Source organism: Rhinolophus ferrumequinum, chromosome 9, assembly GCF_004115265.2.
Source record: "Rhinolophus ferrumequinum isolate MPI-CBG mRhiFer1 chromosome 9, mRhiFer1_v1.p, whole genome shotgun sequence".
Classification (NCBI taxonomy): Eukaryota; Metazoa; Chordata; class Mammalia; order Chiroptera; family Rhinolophidae; genus Rhinolophus; species Rhinolophus ferrumequinum.
This window is the reverse complement of record NC_046292.1, coordinates 1024528-1041910: the sequence shown is the minus strand read 5'-3', so window position 1 is coordinate 1041910 and position 17383 is coordinate 1024528. Positions and strand designations below refer to the sequence as shown.

Below are 17383 nucleotides of genomic sequence, written 5' to 3'. Positions count from 1 at the left end.
ATCGGTGCAGCCGTGATGGAAAAAGGTGTGGAGGCTCCTCAGAGTTTAACACAGAGCGACCGGACGACCCAGCAACCCCACTTCTGGGTGTGTCCCCAAAAGGAATGAAAGCGGGGATCTGCACACCCATATTCATAGCAGCGTAAGTTACTCACTTGGCCCAAACGTGGAAGCAAGACAAGCGTCCACCACGAATGAGTGGACACACAATGTGTGGTGTGTTTACACGTGGGGTGTCATTCGGCCTTGACGAGGACGGTGGCACTGAGCCCGCCACAGCATGGGTGGGCCTGGAGGACACTGTGCTCCATGAACAAGCCAGACACAGGACAGACGCCTATGAGTCCACTCCTATGGGGACCTGGAGAGGCCAGGTTCACAGAGACGGGGAGGCGGCAGCTGGTGCCGGCCTGGGGCTGGTGAAACGGCGCATGAGTGTTTCCTGGGGACAGAGTTCCAGGCTGGGAAGGTGATGGTGGTGACAGCCACACAACAGTGTGTGTCGGAATGCCACCACCTGGCCGTAAGGAGGCAGGTCTGCATGTGCCCCAGAACGCCAGTCAGAGCAAGTCTGCGGAACGCGTAAAATTCAAGACCCCTTAAAAAGGCCTTTGGGGGTCAGAGACGGCTGAGGAAATGACCAGAAATGTGCACAAACACAATACACTACGCAGACGGTGTAGTGTCTGTGCACGGGGACACCTGAAACGCACATGATGATATTAACCCACGTCACCCCAACAAATTTAGTGAAAGGAAAAAAATGTGCACAAAGATTTAAGCATATAGTCACCGCATGCGACTGGAGACACAAGACATACGTGCCCATGCCTACTGTGTACGAACATAAAGACAAACGAAAGGGTCACAGGCTGGCCCGTGAGCCTCCCCTGGACAAACCATCAAATCTTCTGCAGGAAACTCACCCCACAGTGAACTTACCTGTGTCGGAGATGAGCTCGCAGCCCAACTGCTCTGGGCCACCATGGGTCACAGGCTCTGCCCTGCAGGTGACGGCCAGCAGGTACGACTGCTTCCAAAATCAGTTCAGGGACTCGGCCAGTTCACTCCTGGGCTCGGCCCTAGCGCATATGCACACGTGTGCCAAGAACTCTGTTCTGCTGTTCGACGGCGCCCACACGGGAAGCCCGAATGTCCAGCAACACAAGACGGCTGGTTTGCTCACATGGCCGAGCCACAGAGCAGGCAGCGAGGCCAGGACACGGAGTGTCCAGAGCCCCGGGGAGAGCCCGGCACCGCACAGACGAGCACTGCAGACTGGGGACTCGGCAGCTGCGCTGAGACACAGGTGCAGATACGAGGGGACACTAAGGATGGCATGTCCCAGAGGGACACAGGAAGAGGAACGTGCCAGTGCGTTTCGTGACCTGGGTGGGGACGAGGCAGGTGGCAGCCAGTGTGCAGTGACATTCCACACGGTCACATCTGTACTGAGGTACTCCCGAAAGCATCACTCGTAATGATAAAAAAAAGCACATGCCCCGGAAGTTCAATAAATTCCAGACCCTCAACAGCACAAAATGCTGACAAGGCTCCGTGGCTGTCCACATGCATACGTACACACACAGAGGCACGCGTGCCTAGAGCTGCAAAAGGGACAGCGGGGTCCGGACAGCGGCACCTGCGGGCGCTAGGAACTTCCGTCAGTTTTGTCAGGGACGCCAACGGCACCGTGGCTCTGACTTTTCACAATCCCTTATCTGTTAAACAGACCCTGGAACACTTCAATCTGAAGCCGGATGATGCCTGGGACGTGCTCTTTACAACAAGGAAGGGGAGGTCGAGGGACAGGAGTTACCCGTTGGCGGCTGCCGACCTGGGCGCAGGATGCGCTAACGCGACTCTGCAGGGTGTCAGCCGCAACGTCCCACCCTAACTAACACTACACTTCTGAGCGCACACACGACGTGACAACACTGAGGGACCCCCCGGCCAGCCCTGTCAGGCGGGGGTGCCGGGAACTCAGGCCATCAGTCCTGCGGGGCAGTGACGCCTTTTGGCCCAGCAGCACCCTGGTTTTCTGCTCCCGACTTCTCCCGAAGTTTAAACAGCAAAGCAGAGGCCCAGGCCTGCTCCCGACCACCAAGCGTCTGTCCGCCCCTCACTGAGCCCCCAGGTGCTGCCTGCGCCCCCTCCTCAAACCTCCAGGCCCACTGCCTCCCTCCCACCTGTGTTCACAGCCAAGGTCCCTCCGGAACAAGAGGCACACAGTGTGCCTGCCCTGCTGCTCCCCGTTCCTCAGCCTCCAGGGTCCTCAGTGCCCGCCACACCGCCTGCACACTGCGTCTCACCCATGTACAGGATTCGGACTCCCCAGGGCCTGCAGCTGGCGTCAGACACCCTGGTGTGCGACGCAGGGACCCAGGGACCCAGGCCCCGCCCACAGCTCCGCAGAGCTGGGCTCCGTGGCTGCTGGTCCCCTGTCGGGACCTCCGTTGGGCACCTCTTGCATATTCCTGGCCCCAAGCTGGGAGCGGGTGAGCTGTCCTCCACCCCAGAGCCCAGGGCCACCTCCAGTTCCCCAGGACTCAGCGCCCCTGAACTCACTGAGCCGCTTGGAGGCGACCCTCGGTTTACCTTCCTTTCACAGTTTCAAGAGTGTTATAAATTCAGACAAAATCGACTAGGGTCAGGCAAGCTGGGCGACACTTACTGCGTACAAGGATGTAAAAAAAAAATCACAGTTTTGATAGTTCTGCAAAAAAAACCTTAGCAAATTTACAACAAAACTGTCAAGTAATTAAGGCAGGCACTTCACACATGAACTTAAACTGCTAATTAAAATCCCCTCGCTTAATTGACTACATTTGCATATCATTCAACTTGGGAGTGTAATTTTTTTAGGTTGTAATGCCAGGCAGCGGGGGTGGCAGCTGGGAGGGCAGGGCAGGTCTGGCCACAGGCTGGGGCCTCAGAGACCCGACACCAGGCAGGGTGCCCACCCCAGGAGGACGGCCAGCCTGGGGCAGGTCCCTCACCGCGGCCCAGACACCCCGCCATGACCAGCACGCCTGCCTTGACCTCCCCAGCAGGGAACTTCCAGGGGGTTCCAGAACCACACGTGGGACAAGCACACTTCTCCTCCCCCAGGGACGGGCCCAGCTTCCCCGCAGGGAGGCCTGACTGCAGGGCTGTCCTCGGGCCTGGGCGTGTGTGCCGAGGGCTGGCCCTGCTGCTGGGGAGACACACTCACCCCACTGGTGGCAACGGCTCGGAGCCCAAAAACCACACTCACCTTCTACAACCCGGCACATGCGGCCTCGCTCTGTGGCTGGGAGCTCCAGCCTGGGGAAGGAGCCCAACCGGGCTCGGGCACAGGAGCGCAGGTACCCACATGGCCAGGGCAGGGGGCCACAGCTGACCCGGGCTGCTCAGGGCCCGGCCGTGCACCGCAGGCCCAGACAACGAGGTGGCCGCAAACGTTCCTTCCGGTACAGTATCTACTGAGGACTCCACAACCCACTGTCCACGTAAAACGCTGTTCTCCCCACGGCTGGACCAGCCCCACCAGGGCCTGCAGGGACAACAGTGAGCTGGTATGAAAGGAGAAGTTCAGGCATACAGGAGCACGAGGTCACGGGGATGGCAGACAGCATGACACGCACCTGCCCACAGCTGCCGCTCTTTGGGACCATAAGGCCACGGGGAGGGCCACAGGCAGAAGGGCCTTCACAGCGAACTCCAGCTCTGCGCAGACAGAGCGAGCACCCTCAAGCGGGGGGGGTCGGGGGGGGACGTGACCTGGCGTCCACTCCATCTCCATCACCCCTGCCTTCCACGTGGCTGCCTCACCCACAAACAGTGCCACGGGGCTGGGATCATGACAGGAAGGATGCGGTGACAGCAAACCCACATGGACCGTGCCGGAGAGGCTGGCATTGCTCCCCAGGGAGATGCAGACGCCAGTCCCCACAACGGGCTCTTGCAGGTCACCCAGCACTGCCGGCCTCAGGGGTGCAGGTCCCTGCTGCCCGTCAGGTCAGGCATGGCTGTGCCTGCCCGCAAGGATGTATGGGGCGCTCCGGAATTCCAGTCATTTCCTGGCCCAGGGTCACTGCACGTGAAGCAAGACACCTTCACCCTCTTGGAACGTGCTTCCCGCCCCAACAAACTGCTCTCTGAGTGCGCTGGGCTGTGTGGCCTGCGCGAGGCCTGGGGGAGACCCCCACCTGGCTGGGAAGATGGGGTGCAGAGGAAACCATGCTGACAGTCCAGGCTGCAGGCCACTGTCCTGACGCCAAGTCACAGCAAACTGGTTCCTGTGACGACACAGCTCCTCCAGGGCAGAGGGAGGTTGATGTGGCACGGGGGACAACCTGACACCTGGTGGCGGCGCCCCACCCACGTCCACCACCCGCCTCACTCCTAATGTGCTTCCAGGTCCTGAGCCCAGTTCCTGCGTGCCCCCACACCATGGGGGTTTCGGGGTGCACACTCCAGAGCCGTTGGCACCTTAGGCCCGCAGACTGCCCAAGCTCCAACAGCCTGTGGCTTCACCAACCCTCAGGGTAGAACAAAACCGACGAGGGTGCTGACCTCCCACCACTCCTGCCGCTGCCCCATTTCTCTGCAACAAGCAGGAAGCCAATTATCAACAAAAGATGTTGCTTTCAGAGTAGCCAGTCAACGTCCCAGTGGAAGCCACGTCAGGGCAGGTGCCACAGCGAGGCCTGTCCAGGTGGAGCCGGAGCACAGACAGCGCCGCCCGACAGGCAGCAGCCGAGCCTCAGCGTGGCCCATCCCGGGTGGCCCCAGGCTCCACGTGCCCCACCCAGATCTGAGAGCCACCTCCTTCAAAATACAGACAGGGTGAGGACGAGTGACACCTCCGGATGCCCAACTGCACCCCCAAGAAAAGTTCTCGACCTTTCCTTGTCTAGCCATCAGGAGCTGTCAATAAACCCTGACAATCAATGATTTCATGCCTCCATGACTCATTCAACGGGTATTATTCAGGGCCCGGAACTAGGAACCCAGCTGTGACCGAGCCTCCCCCGTTCCCCCGCGAGGCAGACAACACAACCACAACCACACAACCTCAGAGAACCAAGACACTGTGGGCTACACGCCCAGAGTCACACCAACACTTCCTGAATTCTTATCGACAGTGGCAAAATCAAGAACTCACAGCTTTCTTTGAATCTTTGCAAGTCAAGCAACTATAATCAGAGAACATACACACGCCAAACACCAGGCAGTGCCAGCTGTTTCCAGGCTCAGGCAAGACCCCTCCTGAAGACCCCATCCACAGGACGCGTTGCAAGTGTCAGGCGCCCCGTCCGCTCTGGTCCTTCTTGCAGATGTTACCCTCATCCCCACCATCTCATTTAAACTTCCCATCCGAGTCTGGGGCCTTCCTTTTAGTTACTAAGCAGACACAAGCTGTGGCGACCCCCAGAGCTGGAGGCCCCCCGGGCCTCTAGGTTCTGCGACCAGCAAGGACCCACCTCACTGGGTGCTCCAGCAATGCTGCCTGGAAAACCAGTAAGTCTAGTGCAGCAGAACGGGCCACAGCTGTCCTGGCCGCTCTGAAACCAGGGCTCTGCAGAACCACGTCCCACGGCCTCAGAAAAGCAAGCACCATCAGAGCTGAGGTTTCCTCTGCCGGCCCAAGGGCCGCACTCGGTGCTTCCTAGGGGGATCACGGCACCTGAAAGCCACAGCTGGTCTCCGCGGGGGCCCAACCTGCGAGAGGTCAGGTGGGAGGAAGTGCTCACGCAGGCAACCTGGTGAGCGTGGCCCCGCCCAGGCCCCCGTCCACTCCACTCCCACCCACACCAGGGGCGGCTCTCACCCAAGGCTGACGGAAGCCACTTCAGCCCCAGCCAGGCCAACACACAGCTGTCCGCACGCCGCCCCACACCCCGCACTCCTGGGGAATGACTTCCTGTTCCCTCTGCCACTCTGGCCCGCCCCCCACATCTGAGCAAGTTCATAGACAACACAAGGGGAGCAGGGGGAGGCCGCGCCCAGCTCCCAATCTCTCCACTCGGCATCCACCCTAAAGTGCCCGGTGCCGACCGTGCAGGAGGGCAGGCCCCCAGGAAGAACAGAAGCTTTCTCCTCCTCCTCCTCCAACTCTCACAGATCTTAAGGAAATAGTTCAGCCTCTGTATTTTGACTCAAAACAAAGAAACTTTTTTTAAAAAAACATTTCAGTTAAAACTTGCATAATTCTTTCAGTGGAGAAATCCTCCCTAACTTTCGCAATCCTTAGAAAGAGACACATTATTGCTGCTTGTGTAACAGTGTCGGGCCACAGAGAGTCCGCCGCCGGCCAGGGACACCTCCCGCCAGACGGCCAGGGCCGGCCGGAAGCACCCGGTGGTCAGAGGTGTGGGGCAGGGCCAGGGTCACACTCCATGGACGGACGTCCACACTTCCTGTCCCATCTGCCCTCACCTGACATCGCACACCCACACTGCACAGCAGTGACAGGAAGGGTGACAAACCCAGACGCCCCAGGTCCATGACCTGACTCTCAAAGCCACATACGGACTGAGGCACCTCCCAGAGGGCAGCAGGGATGGAGGTGAGGGCTCCTCAAGGACCCTGCTGCCCCCAGGAGACGTCGGAATGGGGAACACCCCTAAAGGCAAGGGGCCCTGCCCAGCTCCAAAGGCGGGTGCTAGAAATGGGCAGATGGGCTGTTCTCGGGGGCCCACCCCGACGTGGCTCTGCTCACTGCAGACAGACTGATGGCAGCCGGCGCCCCACACTGTCCCTCGTGCTTACATGGCCGACCACGGGCGCAGGGCAGAAACCAGGCCTCCCTCCAGCTGCTGTTTCCCCCATTTGAGACGACCCTCCCCCCCAACCTCTGCTCTGGGGCTATCACCCTGACTAAACCCACTCGCAGACCCCATGATTCTGCATTGGGAGCACCACCTGAGATGGTACCCCACCTTCTCAGCCAAATGTCTGGAACCAGGAAATTACCATGGACCCCACAAAAACATCATAGAGTAGAACAAGTGGACAACAGGACAGGTGACGTTAAATCACTGCCCAGACCTGAGGCTGAGCACAGCCACCCCATTAAAAAGGGGGGTCCAGGAAGAAGGGTGCTGGCCAGAGTCTGTGCCAGCCTGATGGAACATTCCTGATGCCGTTTCTTCCCATGGTGCTTTCAGTTTAAAAGAGCAAAGGCACCGCGCTCAGAGGATCCCTCAGCCAGGACCCGCAGCCTCCACACCTGTGGCTGCAGTCGTCCCCAGAGGGACCACACGACGCCAAGTTCCTCCACGCTAACAGCCTGCCCAGGTCTGTGCTTTGAGAAAACACTGCCCTCTGACCAGAAGAAAGTCTCCAGGGGACGCAGGCAAAACCATTTCAGCATTCGGAAGTCAGACAATGTAGTCGTGGCCACTCGCGCTGCACAGCGCGGGGCCACCAGCCACATGACCAGGGCCGTTCCACAGGAAAGAGCCGTGCCAGCCCGGGGGCGGGAGCGAGGTGCTCCCTCGGCCTGACAGCCAGCATGCAGCAGCAGCAGCACTGCCGACGGGCCTGGTCCTTGGACACAGAGCAACCCTGCTCGGGCCGCAGGGAGGCAGAGCACTGCCCTGGTGCCCCCGAAAGGGAAACCCCTGGGCACCCGGCGAGGAGGGACCAGGAACCCCGCCCAGGCAGCACCCAAGCCCGTAGCGCCCAGTCCCCTCCACGACTGACAGCAACCAGTGCTGCTCAAAACTTAGCCCAAACGCCATCAGACAAGCCCAAGCGGGAGGGGCAGGCCGACGGGCCGATTAAAGCAGGGGCAGGGGTAGCTCCGCGGCCCTCATCTCCTTGCCTCCTGCTCCCCGCAGCACAATGACACGTCTCCACCCCCCCACCGTGACACTCGACACCTAAATACCCGCAAGAAACACATCACCAGTGACCACTACTTATTACAGTGCCCATTCTACATACGAGAACACTGAGGCACAGAGAGGGTAAACGACGTGCTCAAGGTCACGCCGCCAGTGAGGATGCGGGAGCATTCCCCATGGGGTTCCACAGCTGGGCCACGGCAGCCAGGCGCGGCTATGAGGTGGCTCCCCAGCGCCCTGGCAACCCCGACAACCACAGGACACACGCTGGCCCCATCACACTGGCGCCGTCTCTGAGGAAGGCTGCCGGGCGGCACACGGGACTCCCCACCTGAACGGGCTCAAAGCCGAGGCCCCACCCCACATTCAGTGCCGCACTGAGGCCACCCCAGGAACCACGACCCCTCCATGGCCGGGCTGCACATGAAGCAGGGCGAGGGGAGACGAGGGACACGACCATCACCGCCCCTTCCCACCGCTGACAGCAGAGAAGCACTGACTGACTGCCTGGTAGAGACCTGGTGACACTTTGGCCACCAGCATCTGGGACACACTTAAGCTCTCTTCCATCTCACCAGAACCCAAGACCCCCGGGGAGTCATGTCCCCTACAATAAGCAGTTCTAGGACATTCTTTGTTGTCTCGTCTTCATCCTCGATAGATCAAAAATATTAAAATAAGCTTTAAAGAGTGAAGAAATCAAAACATCCTATGAACAGCAAGTGGGAGGACCAAATCAAAACGGGGGGGGGGTAGGGGGGAGGTCTTCTGGGTCCCCCCCCAGTGAGGCTGACACCCTCCTCCTCACATGGTGCCCTGGCACGGAGACACACAAGTACACAGCTGTGCTGGGAAGATTTAAAGGAGACCGTGTACCCCCAAAACTCCCAACCATGCCATCACAGAGCCAAGGCAGCAGGCAGAACCCCAAGAACAGGACAAGCAAGCACGGACGCCAGAAAGAGCCCCCTGAGGTGGAGGGGTTACCAGAGGGCACGGCGCTCACAGAGGTGCCAGCTGGGCAAGCTCTGGGGGTGCACGGACAGACGGCCACGCAGTGCCAGGGCCTGGCACGGGCCCCCGCGGTGAGGGCAGGCCTGCAGACCCCAACCACTTACAGCGAGCACATCTCCACCTGGGAAATTCCTTTCCAGTCCGTAAAGGCGCTTTCTGAGCAGCCGCAGGGAGTCGCCGAAGGAGAAAGCGCAGGGTGACCATCTGTTGAAATGACCAAAGAGCAAGTGCGCTCTGGCCGCTCCTCTGTGATTGCGGCTCAGGGACTGTCCTGCCTTCTCCCCAGGCGGCACGTCCTGCGAGCTCATCCAGAGCCTTCCCCAAACCTAAGGGCACCTGCGTCCAGAATGGCAGGGCCTGCTACAAGGGCGCCCGGGCCTGGCTCTGCAGCTGACAAAAAGCCAAGCCCAGGAAGACAGCAAGACCACAGACACACATGACCCAGATTCGGGCACAGACCCACACACACCTGCCAGACAAGACCCTTGGCTGTCCACTCTGAAGGGAAGTGACCAGCCATGGCCTCACCCACCAGCTCCAGTCTGCCAAAATCTACAATCCTGCACGTGGGGCTCCCTTGGACCACGCTGGCTGTCCAGGGTGCAAGCACCCCAAACAGAAAAGCTCCCAGTTCAAAGGCAATGCCCATCACGGCACCCAGAGCCAACTCCGTTTGACACGAAGGGCCCACGTAGGCCTTCCCGATCAGCAGCCCCAGCACCCCACGCTGCCCACTCTGAGGCTCCAGCCCAGCCCCAGTCTGCAGACAGCTGCCACCTGGGCGCTGGCCTAGCCAAGGGCAGAAATGCCACCAAACACGCACACACTTGCACACGCGCACACGCGGCGGCCCCCACCAAGCCCTCATCTTCCCCAGCCCCTCCTCCGCTCGCCGAGACTGACACTCCGAGACTGACACTCCGCTGGAGGGGCGCCCAGAGAAAACCGGGCGGGAGCATCTATTCACAGATTCAGAAAAAAAGTTTGATGCAATAGCTGAATTAATTAGGCCTCCCAAGAATAGCTGAGCCAATGCAGCATTCTGTGTGTGCAATTTAATAAGCCCCTATATCTAAAAGTTACAAATACTTGGGGAGGGGGAGATGCCATGAAAAGTTGGGGAGACTTCAGTGATTGCTTTCGGCGTCTAGTGGCCAGGGAGCTGCCGGCCGGTCACACAGATCCCCTGCCAGGCAAACAACAGAGCCTTTGCTGGGCCCTCCCTGCCTGTCGCCGCGCCCTCCAGCGTTTCAGAGAGAGGGAGAGAAGGAAATGGGCGCGTCCAAAACAAATCACAGGCCACTGGCTACTCCAACTCAGGACCCCGGGTGCCGGCTGACCAGGCCCTGAGCCCGGTGCCCAGTGGCCCTCGCCCGCACCCGGGGAATCTGGATTCGCTCCCGAGCTCCCGGGCAGGCCTAGGGAGGTGCATAGAGCTGGAGGCGCCGAATCTCAGCCCTGACACTGCGCCTAGAAACCCAGGCTAGTTTTTGAGTCTGTCTCCCACGACTCCAAGGCACAAAGAGGCTCCGCTCGCCAAGTCCCGTCTGCCTGGGACCACAGGCAAGAACCCCTCTGTCGGGAACGCTGGGAGCTTCGGGGTGACGGCAGTGCCCTCTGCCCAGACCCGGGCTGGACCCCTCCTCTCGGCCCTGAAGAAGAAGGCCTGGGCCTCCAGCCCGAGCCTGGACGAGACCTAACTTCTCGGGACTTTGAGCAGGAGCAGCCCAGGTCTGCCGCCTGCCCTTCCCCGCCATGGGGCCTATCTGGGCAGTGGCCTCAGGGAGGCTTCTCCACCCACCAGGCGGGGGCCCAGGTCTCCCCGACCCCCCCCCCACACACACACAAGCAGGCATGTCCCAGAGATCGGGCAGGAGGAGAGGCTTCCTCCCAGGCTACTTGGTCATCAATGGACTCTCTGAAGCTACCCTGACAGTGCTTAAAACAAAGCAAACCCCTAAAACGGGAAAAAGGCAGAAGCGCAAGTCCCAGCCTGCACAGACAGTGAGCCCCTGGCCCAGGGGGCCTCCCCAGCGTCTCGGACCCGCCCCTCCCACGCCCGCAGGAGGGGCGGCGGGGACACTCACCCGGGGCACCCGCCGCTTGTACTTGTTGCCGTAGTCGAACTTCTCCTTCACGTCGTCCAGGCAGCGGCCGAGGCGCGCCTGCTCCTCCTTGCCCGTGTAGTCCTGGCTCAGCAGGATGTAGGCCCGCCAGTTGGCCGAGTCGAAGCCCCAGTGGCAGGTCCGGTTCTCAAGGGCTTTGTGCGAGTGCACCACGAACTTGTGCGGCGGGTACATGAGGCGGCAGTCGAGGCACTGGATGCAGGCGGCGCTCGGGCTGCTGTAGAGCTCGGGCACCAGCAGCCCCTTGCACTTGCCGAAGCACTCGTGGTACACGCGCACGCTGCGCTCGCTGAGCTCCAGGCCCAGCGCCAGGCTGGCGGCCAGCTCCTTCTTGCAGGGCGGCGGGTAGGCGCCGCCGTACAGCAGCGCGTTGCACAGGCGCTCCGCGTCCGTCTTGGTGATGAGCCCGCACGAGGGCGCCGAGAAGGGCAGAATGCCCATGACTTTGAGGATCTCCAGCTGGTCGGCCGTGCAGCGCGAGCAGTAGATGTGGAGCTCGTCGCACACCGAGTTGATCTGCTGCAGGGAGAAGTCGCGCAGCACCGAGTTCAGGATCTGCGGCAGGCACAGGCGCTTCTCGCCGCCCACCACGAAGCACGAGATGGTCTCGCCCTCCAGCACGGTCTCGCAGCGCTCGGTGGAGCGGTCGGACGGCATGAAGAAGGGCCCGGGCAACACGGGCGGCGGCGGCTGCAGGGCGGGCAGGTGCGTGAGCACAGGCGGCGGCTCGGTGGCCGCGGGCACAGGCGCCGGCACCGCGGCAGCGCCCGCCTCCTTGGCGCTCTCCTTCTTGTAGGCCTCCTGCGCCCAGCGCGCCGAGAAGGCGGCCGGGCCGCCCAGCGAGCTCATGGAGCTCAGGTGGAACTGCTCCAGCGTCTTCTGCAGCCCCGGGTGCGGCTGGAAGCCGCCGCGGCCTCCCGCCGTCGCCTCCATGGTGCGCTCCGATTCCGCGGGCCTCTCCCGCTCCCGCGCGCCCGGGCCCCCGCGGCCCCCGCCGCCGCCCCTCGCGCCCCGGCGGCGGCCTCGGCCCCGGCCCCGGCCGATCACGGCCGCGGCCTCGGCCTCGCCCGGGGGCGCGAAGGGGAAGGCGGGCGGGGCGAAGGGGTCCCGCCGCTGGAGCCCGCCGGCGCCCGGGCCCGGCGCCACATCCACGCGCCCCGCGCCGCGCCCGCCGCCGCCCGGGCCCCCCGCGCGCCCCCCGCGCGCCCCCCGGGCCCTAGGCGCGGGGCATGCCCCGGCGCGCGCCGCCAACGCCAACGCCAACGCTCGCGGGCCCGGGGCTCGCGGGGGGCGCGCGGGCAGGTGCCGGCGCCGCGAGGCGCGAATCGCCGCGGCGGCCGAGGCCGAGGGGCCCGGGAGGAGCGGGGGCGCGGGCGCGGGGCCCGCCGGGCCGTCCTCGCGCGGCGCGCCGCCGCCGCCCCGCTCCTCCCACCGCGCGGCGCCCGCCCGGCTCGTCCCGGCGGCGCTGGCCAGCCGCGTAGCGCACGCCGCCGGCCGCCCCGGCCCGGCCCGGCCCGCGCCCACCCCGCCGCCCGCGCCGGCTCCGCGGCCCGCCCGCCCCCCGCGCGCGCGGCTTCCGGGGCGGCGGAGCGCCTATGAGGCGGCCCTCAGAGCGCGGCGGCGGCGGCGGCGGCGCGGGGCTCGGCGCACATCCTCCCGGCGGCTCGCTCCGGCTCGGACTGAGCGCCGGGCGCTGAGCTCACGCCACCGCCCCGCCCCGCGCCCCGCCCCGCGCCGCCGCCCCGCCCCGCGCCGCCGTCTGGGACGCGCGTCCGCCCCAGCCAGCGTCGGCCAGGAATGCGACCGCCTCCCGGCCGGCTCTTCCAGGAATGCGCGCTCTCCCCGCCCGCACTCGGGCCTCTCGGCCGTGTTCGGCCGCGCTCGGGCCCAACCGCTAGGAACTCGGGTTCGATCGGAGACGCCCGCCTTAACCTCGACCCCGCTCGGCCCGGCCTCGGCCCCGCTCGGCTCCACTCGGTCCCGACGCCTGGGTCTCGGCCCCGCTCGGCTCCACTCGGCCCCGCCCACCCTGAAGTCGGCCGCGCTCGGCTTTACTCGGCCCCGCCCGCCGGAAGACCGCTCGGCAGGGGCGGCGGCGGCGCCGGAGGCCCCCTTTCCGGCCGAGGCCGCTTCCTGCGCGGCTGGGAGGGCTCTCGCCCCGACGCCGCCGCCGCCGCCGCCGCCGCCGCCGCCGCCTACGGGGCCCGGAAACCCACACGCGGCCCCGCCACAACCTCAGACCAGCTGAGAGGCGGACGGGACGCGACCGCGCAGCCCCACCGCACGCCTCGCGACTGCCGCACGACGGGGACGCCACGCAACACACCCTGAGGTCCCCACGCATGATGGGGATGTCATGTAGCATGACCCAGGTTTCCACACACGACAGGGACGCCACGTAACACATCTGGGGTCCCAAACACGACAGAGATGCCACAAAACACGACCCGGGGTCCACACACGATGGGGACCCCATGCAATAGGACCCAAGTCCCACACGCGAGTGAAATGCCACGCAACACATCCTGCGGTCCCCATACACAACGGGGATAGTGCGCCGTACTACCCAGGGACCCCAGACATGACGGGGAGTCCACACAACACACCCTGGGGCCCCCACGACTAGAACTCCACATAGTATGACCCAAGGTTCCACACAGGACAAGAACGCCCCACAACACACTATGGGTTACTAAACACGTTAGGGTGGCAGCACCTGAGACCCCACACGGACACCATGCAACCTGTCCCAGGACCCCACCTGACGCAGGTGCAGCACACAACCCCCCAGTATGATTGGCAAGCAGCACCCCCCAACCCATGTCCCTGTACCCTGATCCCTGCCACCAGGCCAGCAGGACCGCGACCGGCGGTGTCACATCCCAGCCTGTCCAGTGCAGGAGTGCCAGCTGCATGAGGAGGGCAGGTGGTGGCGGGCAGGTGCTGAGCGCCTGAAGTGACAGCCCGCATCCAAGGAGCTGTGCCCTGTGCCCACCAGCCGGGTTGCTGCCAGGGCCGGACCCACGGTGGGTCCTCAGAAACCCGGCCCCTGGTGCCCCAGGCAGGCTAGTGTGACCCTTACCCTGCAACCTCCCAGGCCAGAGAGCCACTTACACATCTCTAGGCCACCTGGGACGTGGCCCTGTTACCCGTCCTTACACACACGGGCTGGGCTGTGTGTCGTGGGGGACAGACAGAAAGTACCTGGTGGGAGAAGATGGGGTGGCTGGGTGGTCCCCGAGAAGGCAGCCCACAGAGGCCTGGGGTGGGGGTTTGAAATCAGGGGCAGTTCTGGCTGCGTTCAACTCCGAGCAGAGGGACATTCCCGCCGACCTGAGCTGTAGCACCTTTTTCTCCACAGAATGAGGGCACCCAAGCTGGCCTAGACACGGGGACGTGGGGACACCTGCAGTGCTGGGCAGGGGGGATGGGACCACACCCACTTCAGCCTGGGTGACCTTCAGCTTGTCACCTGCTGCTCCTACCTCTCCGGGGGAGGCTGGAACTGGCCCCAAACCAGTGCTCCTGGGGCAAGGCCTGCCCAGGGAGCTGACCCAGCATTTCCGCAGGCCTTGAGGTTCAGGCAGTTGTCTGGAGAGGCAGCTGGGGTGGTCAGGTGACCCCACACCTGCATGGCTGCAGACACAGGCAGGCGTCTTGGGGGGCTGAGATTCAGGGTGCAGAGCTCCATGTTTGAAAACCTGATCACTCCCCACCAAGGATGTGATCCCTTGCCCCACCCTCGACCCCTCCCCTGTGCCCTGGGGAGGCCCCCCCTTTTCAGTACTCTCATGTCTCCAACAATGGGCACCCCCAGCATAAGGCTTCTCTGCACAAACACGAGAAGACTGGGAAAGGGGTGTTAAAAACTGAAGAAGAAGGACTCATTTGTGTTGGGGACTCATTCTCTTGGTCCACATTTGTACCAAAAAGTTTATGTTGCACCTGAGAGTGTCTGTTCCTCCCACGTGGATTTGAATTCCACGCAGCTCAGTGACCTGCAATTGAAAGAAGGCGGTTGGGGCACCGGAGGGCTGGCCGGGAAGGGTTTCCAGCCAGGCACGGAATTCTTCCTGCTCTTTTGGCCAAGTGGGCACTACCCATACCCTCGTGAGCTGAGCAGGCTCCCACACTCCCCTTCCCTCTACACCCTTTGGCTTTGTGGGGCTCCAGGAAGGGGTCCCAGGAAGAGGCTGGCAGGAGACCCACACACTCACAGTGCAGTGGGGTGTGGGGGAGGGGTGAAGGGCCCAGAGATGGGGGGAAGGGCTGGTCTGAAAAACTTCTGCACCTCAATGGATGTTGAGGCCTCATCCTGTAAGATGGAATTTCCGGGAGTAGCCAAGCCCTGCCCACCCACCCAGGACCAGCCAGTCCGTCCTCCCCCCGAGCCTGCTGGGGGAGCTTCCACCTGCTGGCCTAGCTCCCTCCAACCCATCCCAGCAGCTACTCAGGCCAGTGGCCCACTCCTCCCACTGTCCTGCTGCCACGGGCCAGGCACCATGACAGCAGGTAGAGAGGCCAGGGCACAGGCACAGCCGCACTGGGGACTGGGGACTGGGGACAGGCAGGGACCCACTACACCTGGCCCTTGCCCCGCCGGGGAAGGAGTCGAGAGCTCCCCATGTGGCTTCCATCTCCTACCAGGTGACTGAAAAGGCCGGACAACACGGTCAGTGCAGGACTGGGACCCAGCAGGCCCCAAGGAGGCCTCGAGGGGCTGGGGGCTGCCGTGGAGCACGCAGCACTCCAGGACCAGAGATGAGGGTGCTGGAACTGACAGGGCCCCTGGCCTCGAGAGGCGCTCCAAGGTCCACCTGTGAGATGGGCTGGTAGGCTCAGTCAGCAGGCCCCTCTGAGAGACCCTGCCCGAGGCTTGCCCTGGGTGGACCTGTTCTGCCCTCCCAGCTCCCACCTGCCCCTACCCCCTCCTCCTTGGGAAGCAGAAGGGAACAGCTGGTTGCAGCCAGGCACAAACCGCCATTGTCAGGAAAGTGCTAAGATATTGTTTTAAAACTTTAAATTTGAAAATAAAATTACTCAAGTAACATGAGCTTGATAAAAATTTAGAAAAGACTTTTGTCTTAGTTTGGGTTCCACCAGCAGCAGACCCTGAGACAGAGGTGGGTGCAGACGGTTTGCTTGGGAGGCGATCCCAGGACATATAGTTGGGGGCCGGGGGTGAGGGGAGAGAAGCAGGATGAGGGTATTCTGTGCAGCCTGCCACCCTCGGGCTCCTGGAGCTGGATCCTGGGGTGAAGGGTGAGGGGACAGCCCCTGGAGCAGGGAGATTGACCAAATAAGGGAACACATTCTAGGTAAGGAGAGTCCGGTTTCTCACTGTTAGAGACGGGAAGTCAAATGCAGGCAGGGTTAAGTGGCCCATGTGGTGTGGCACCTGCGTGAGCCCATTCATTTCAATATTTAGAAACAAGTAGAAGAGCTGTGCGCGCGGGCATGTTTGTACGAACCTCCCTCCGTATGAGCCGCGGCTCAGTCCAGAGAGAAGCCCCGACGGGAGCAATGCCCCAGCAGCACTGAGCACGCCGAGAACCCGCATCATGGCTTCTAAGTTCCATCTGCACTAGAAGGAACCAGAGGTCTTTAGAGAAATGGCTGGTCCCAGCGCTCCGGCAGGGAGGGTCCACGATGAGTCTGGAACATCTCACTGTGCCAGGACGTGTGGAAGGACTCAAAGCATAACAGGGACACTCCAGAAGGACACTCAGCCTCCCGAAGGTCCCCCCAGGGGAAATCAGAGATGATTATGGTAACCATGGATTAGAAGCACGGAATAAAACGGCACCACGACTCCATGCGGATTCAAATATTTATTAGAATAAATGGATTCGTAAGTTGGAAGTTTGAAAAGGTGGCCTATCTGCATAGTTTTAAATTTCCTCCCACAAGGTTCCCAGGAATCACAAAGGGAAGAAGAGTGAGCTCCCAGGGGAGGTGCTGGCAGGCACCAAGGTAGCCAAGCGATCAAAGTGGACACCATCGGTCGCCGGACCAGTCACAATCCTGTACCACATGTCACTTCTGTGACTCCCCTGCCCAAGAGGCATGGCCTGCGTTGGACCGTGACGAAACCTAAGACACCCACACGGAGGGACTATGTACAGAGAGACGGGCCCAGAACCCTCGAAAGCGTCAGGACTACCACAGTCAAGGAAAGGCCGAGGAATGTTCTGGACCGACAGCAAGGCTCAGTGCCACGTGTGGTCCCGGGCTGGGTGTCGTTGCTACAAAGGATGCTGTTGGGACAGCCAGAAAGCCTCAATGTGGTCTGATGGCCAGACGGTAGTGACCCTGCCTGGGACGTGGTGCTTTGGCCACGTCGGAGAGGGTCCTTGTTTGGGGCATGATACAGCACCGTGTCAACAACGGACTCTGCAGTGCTGCGGT

General features: G+C 62.4%; 1 protein-coding gene across 1 annotated transcript in view; it reads right to left on the bottom strand.

Annotated features, from left to right (window-relative positions):
* The window catches only part of SKI (SKI proto-oncogene), a 64218-nt gene extending 51886 nt beyond the window's left edge, over window positions 1-12332 (bottom strand). The window contains exon 1 of the mRNA XM_033113697.1: window positions 10937-12332. Within this exon, the coding sequence (XP_032969588.1) occupies window positions 10937-11908 (972 nt within the window). The 5' untranslated portion in view covers window positions 11909-12332. The remainder of the gene's footprint in view (window positions 1-10936) is intronic.
* Window positions 12333-17383: the final 5051 nt, after the last annotated feature.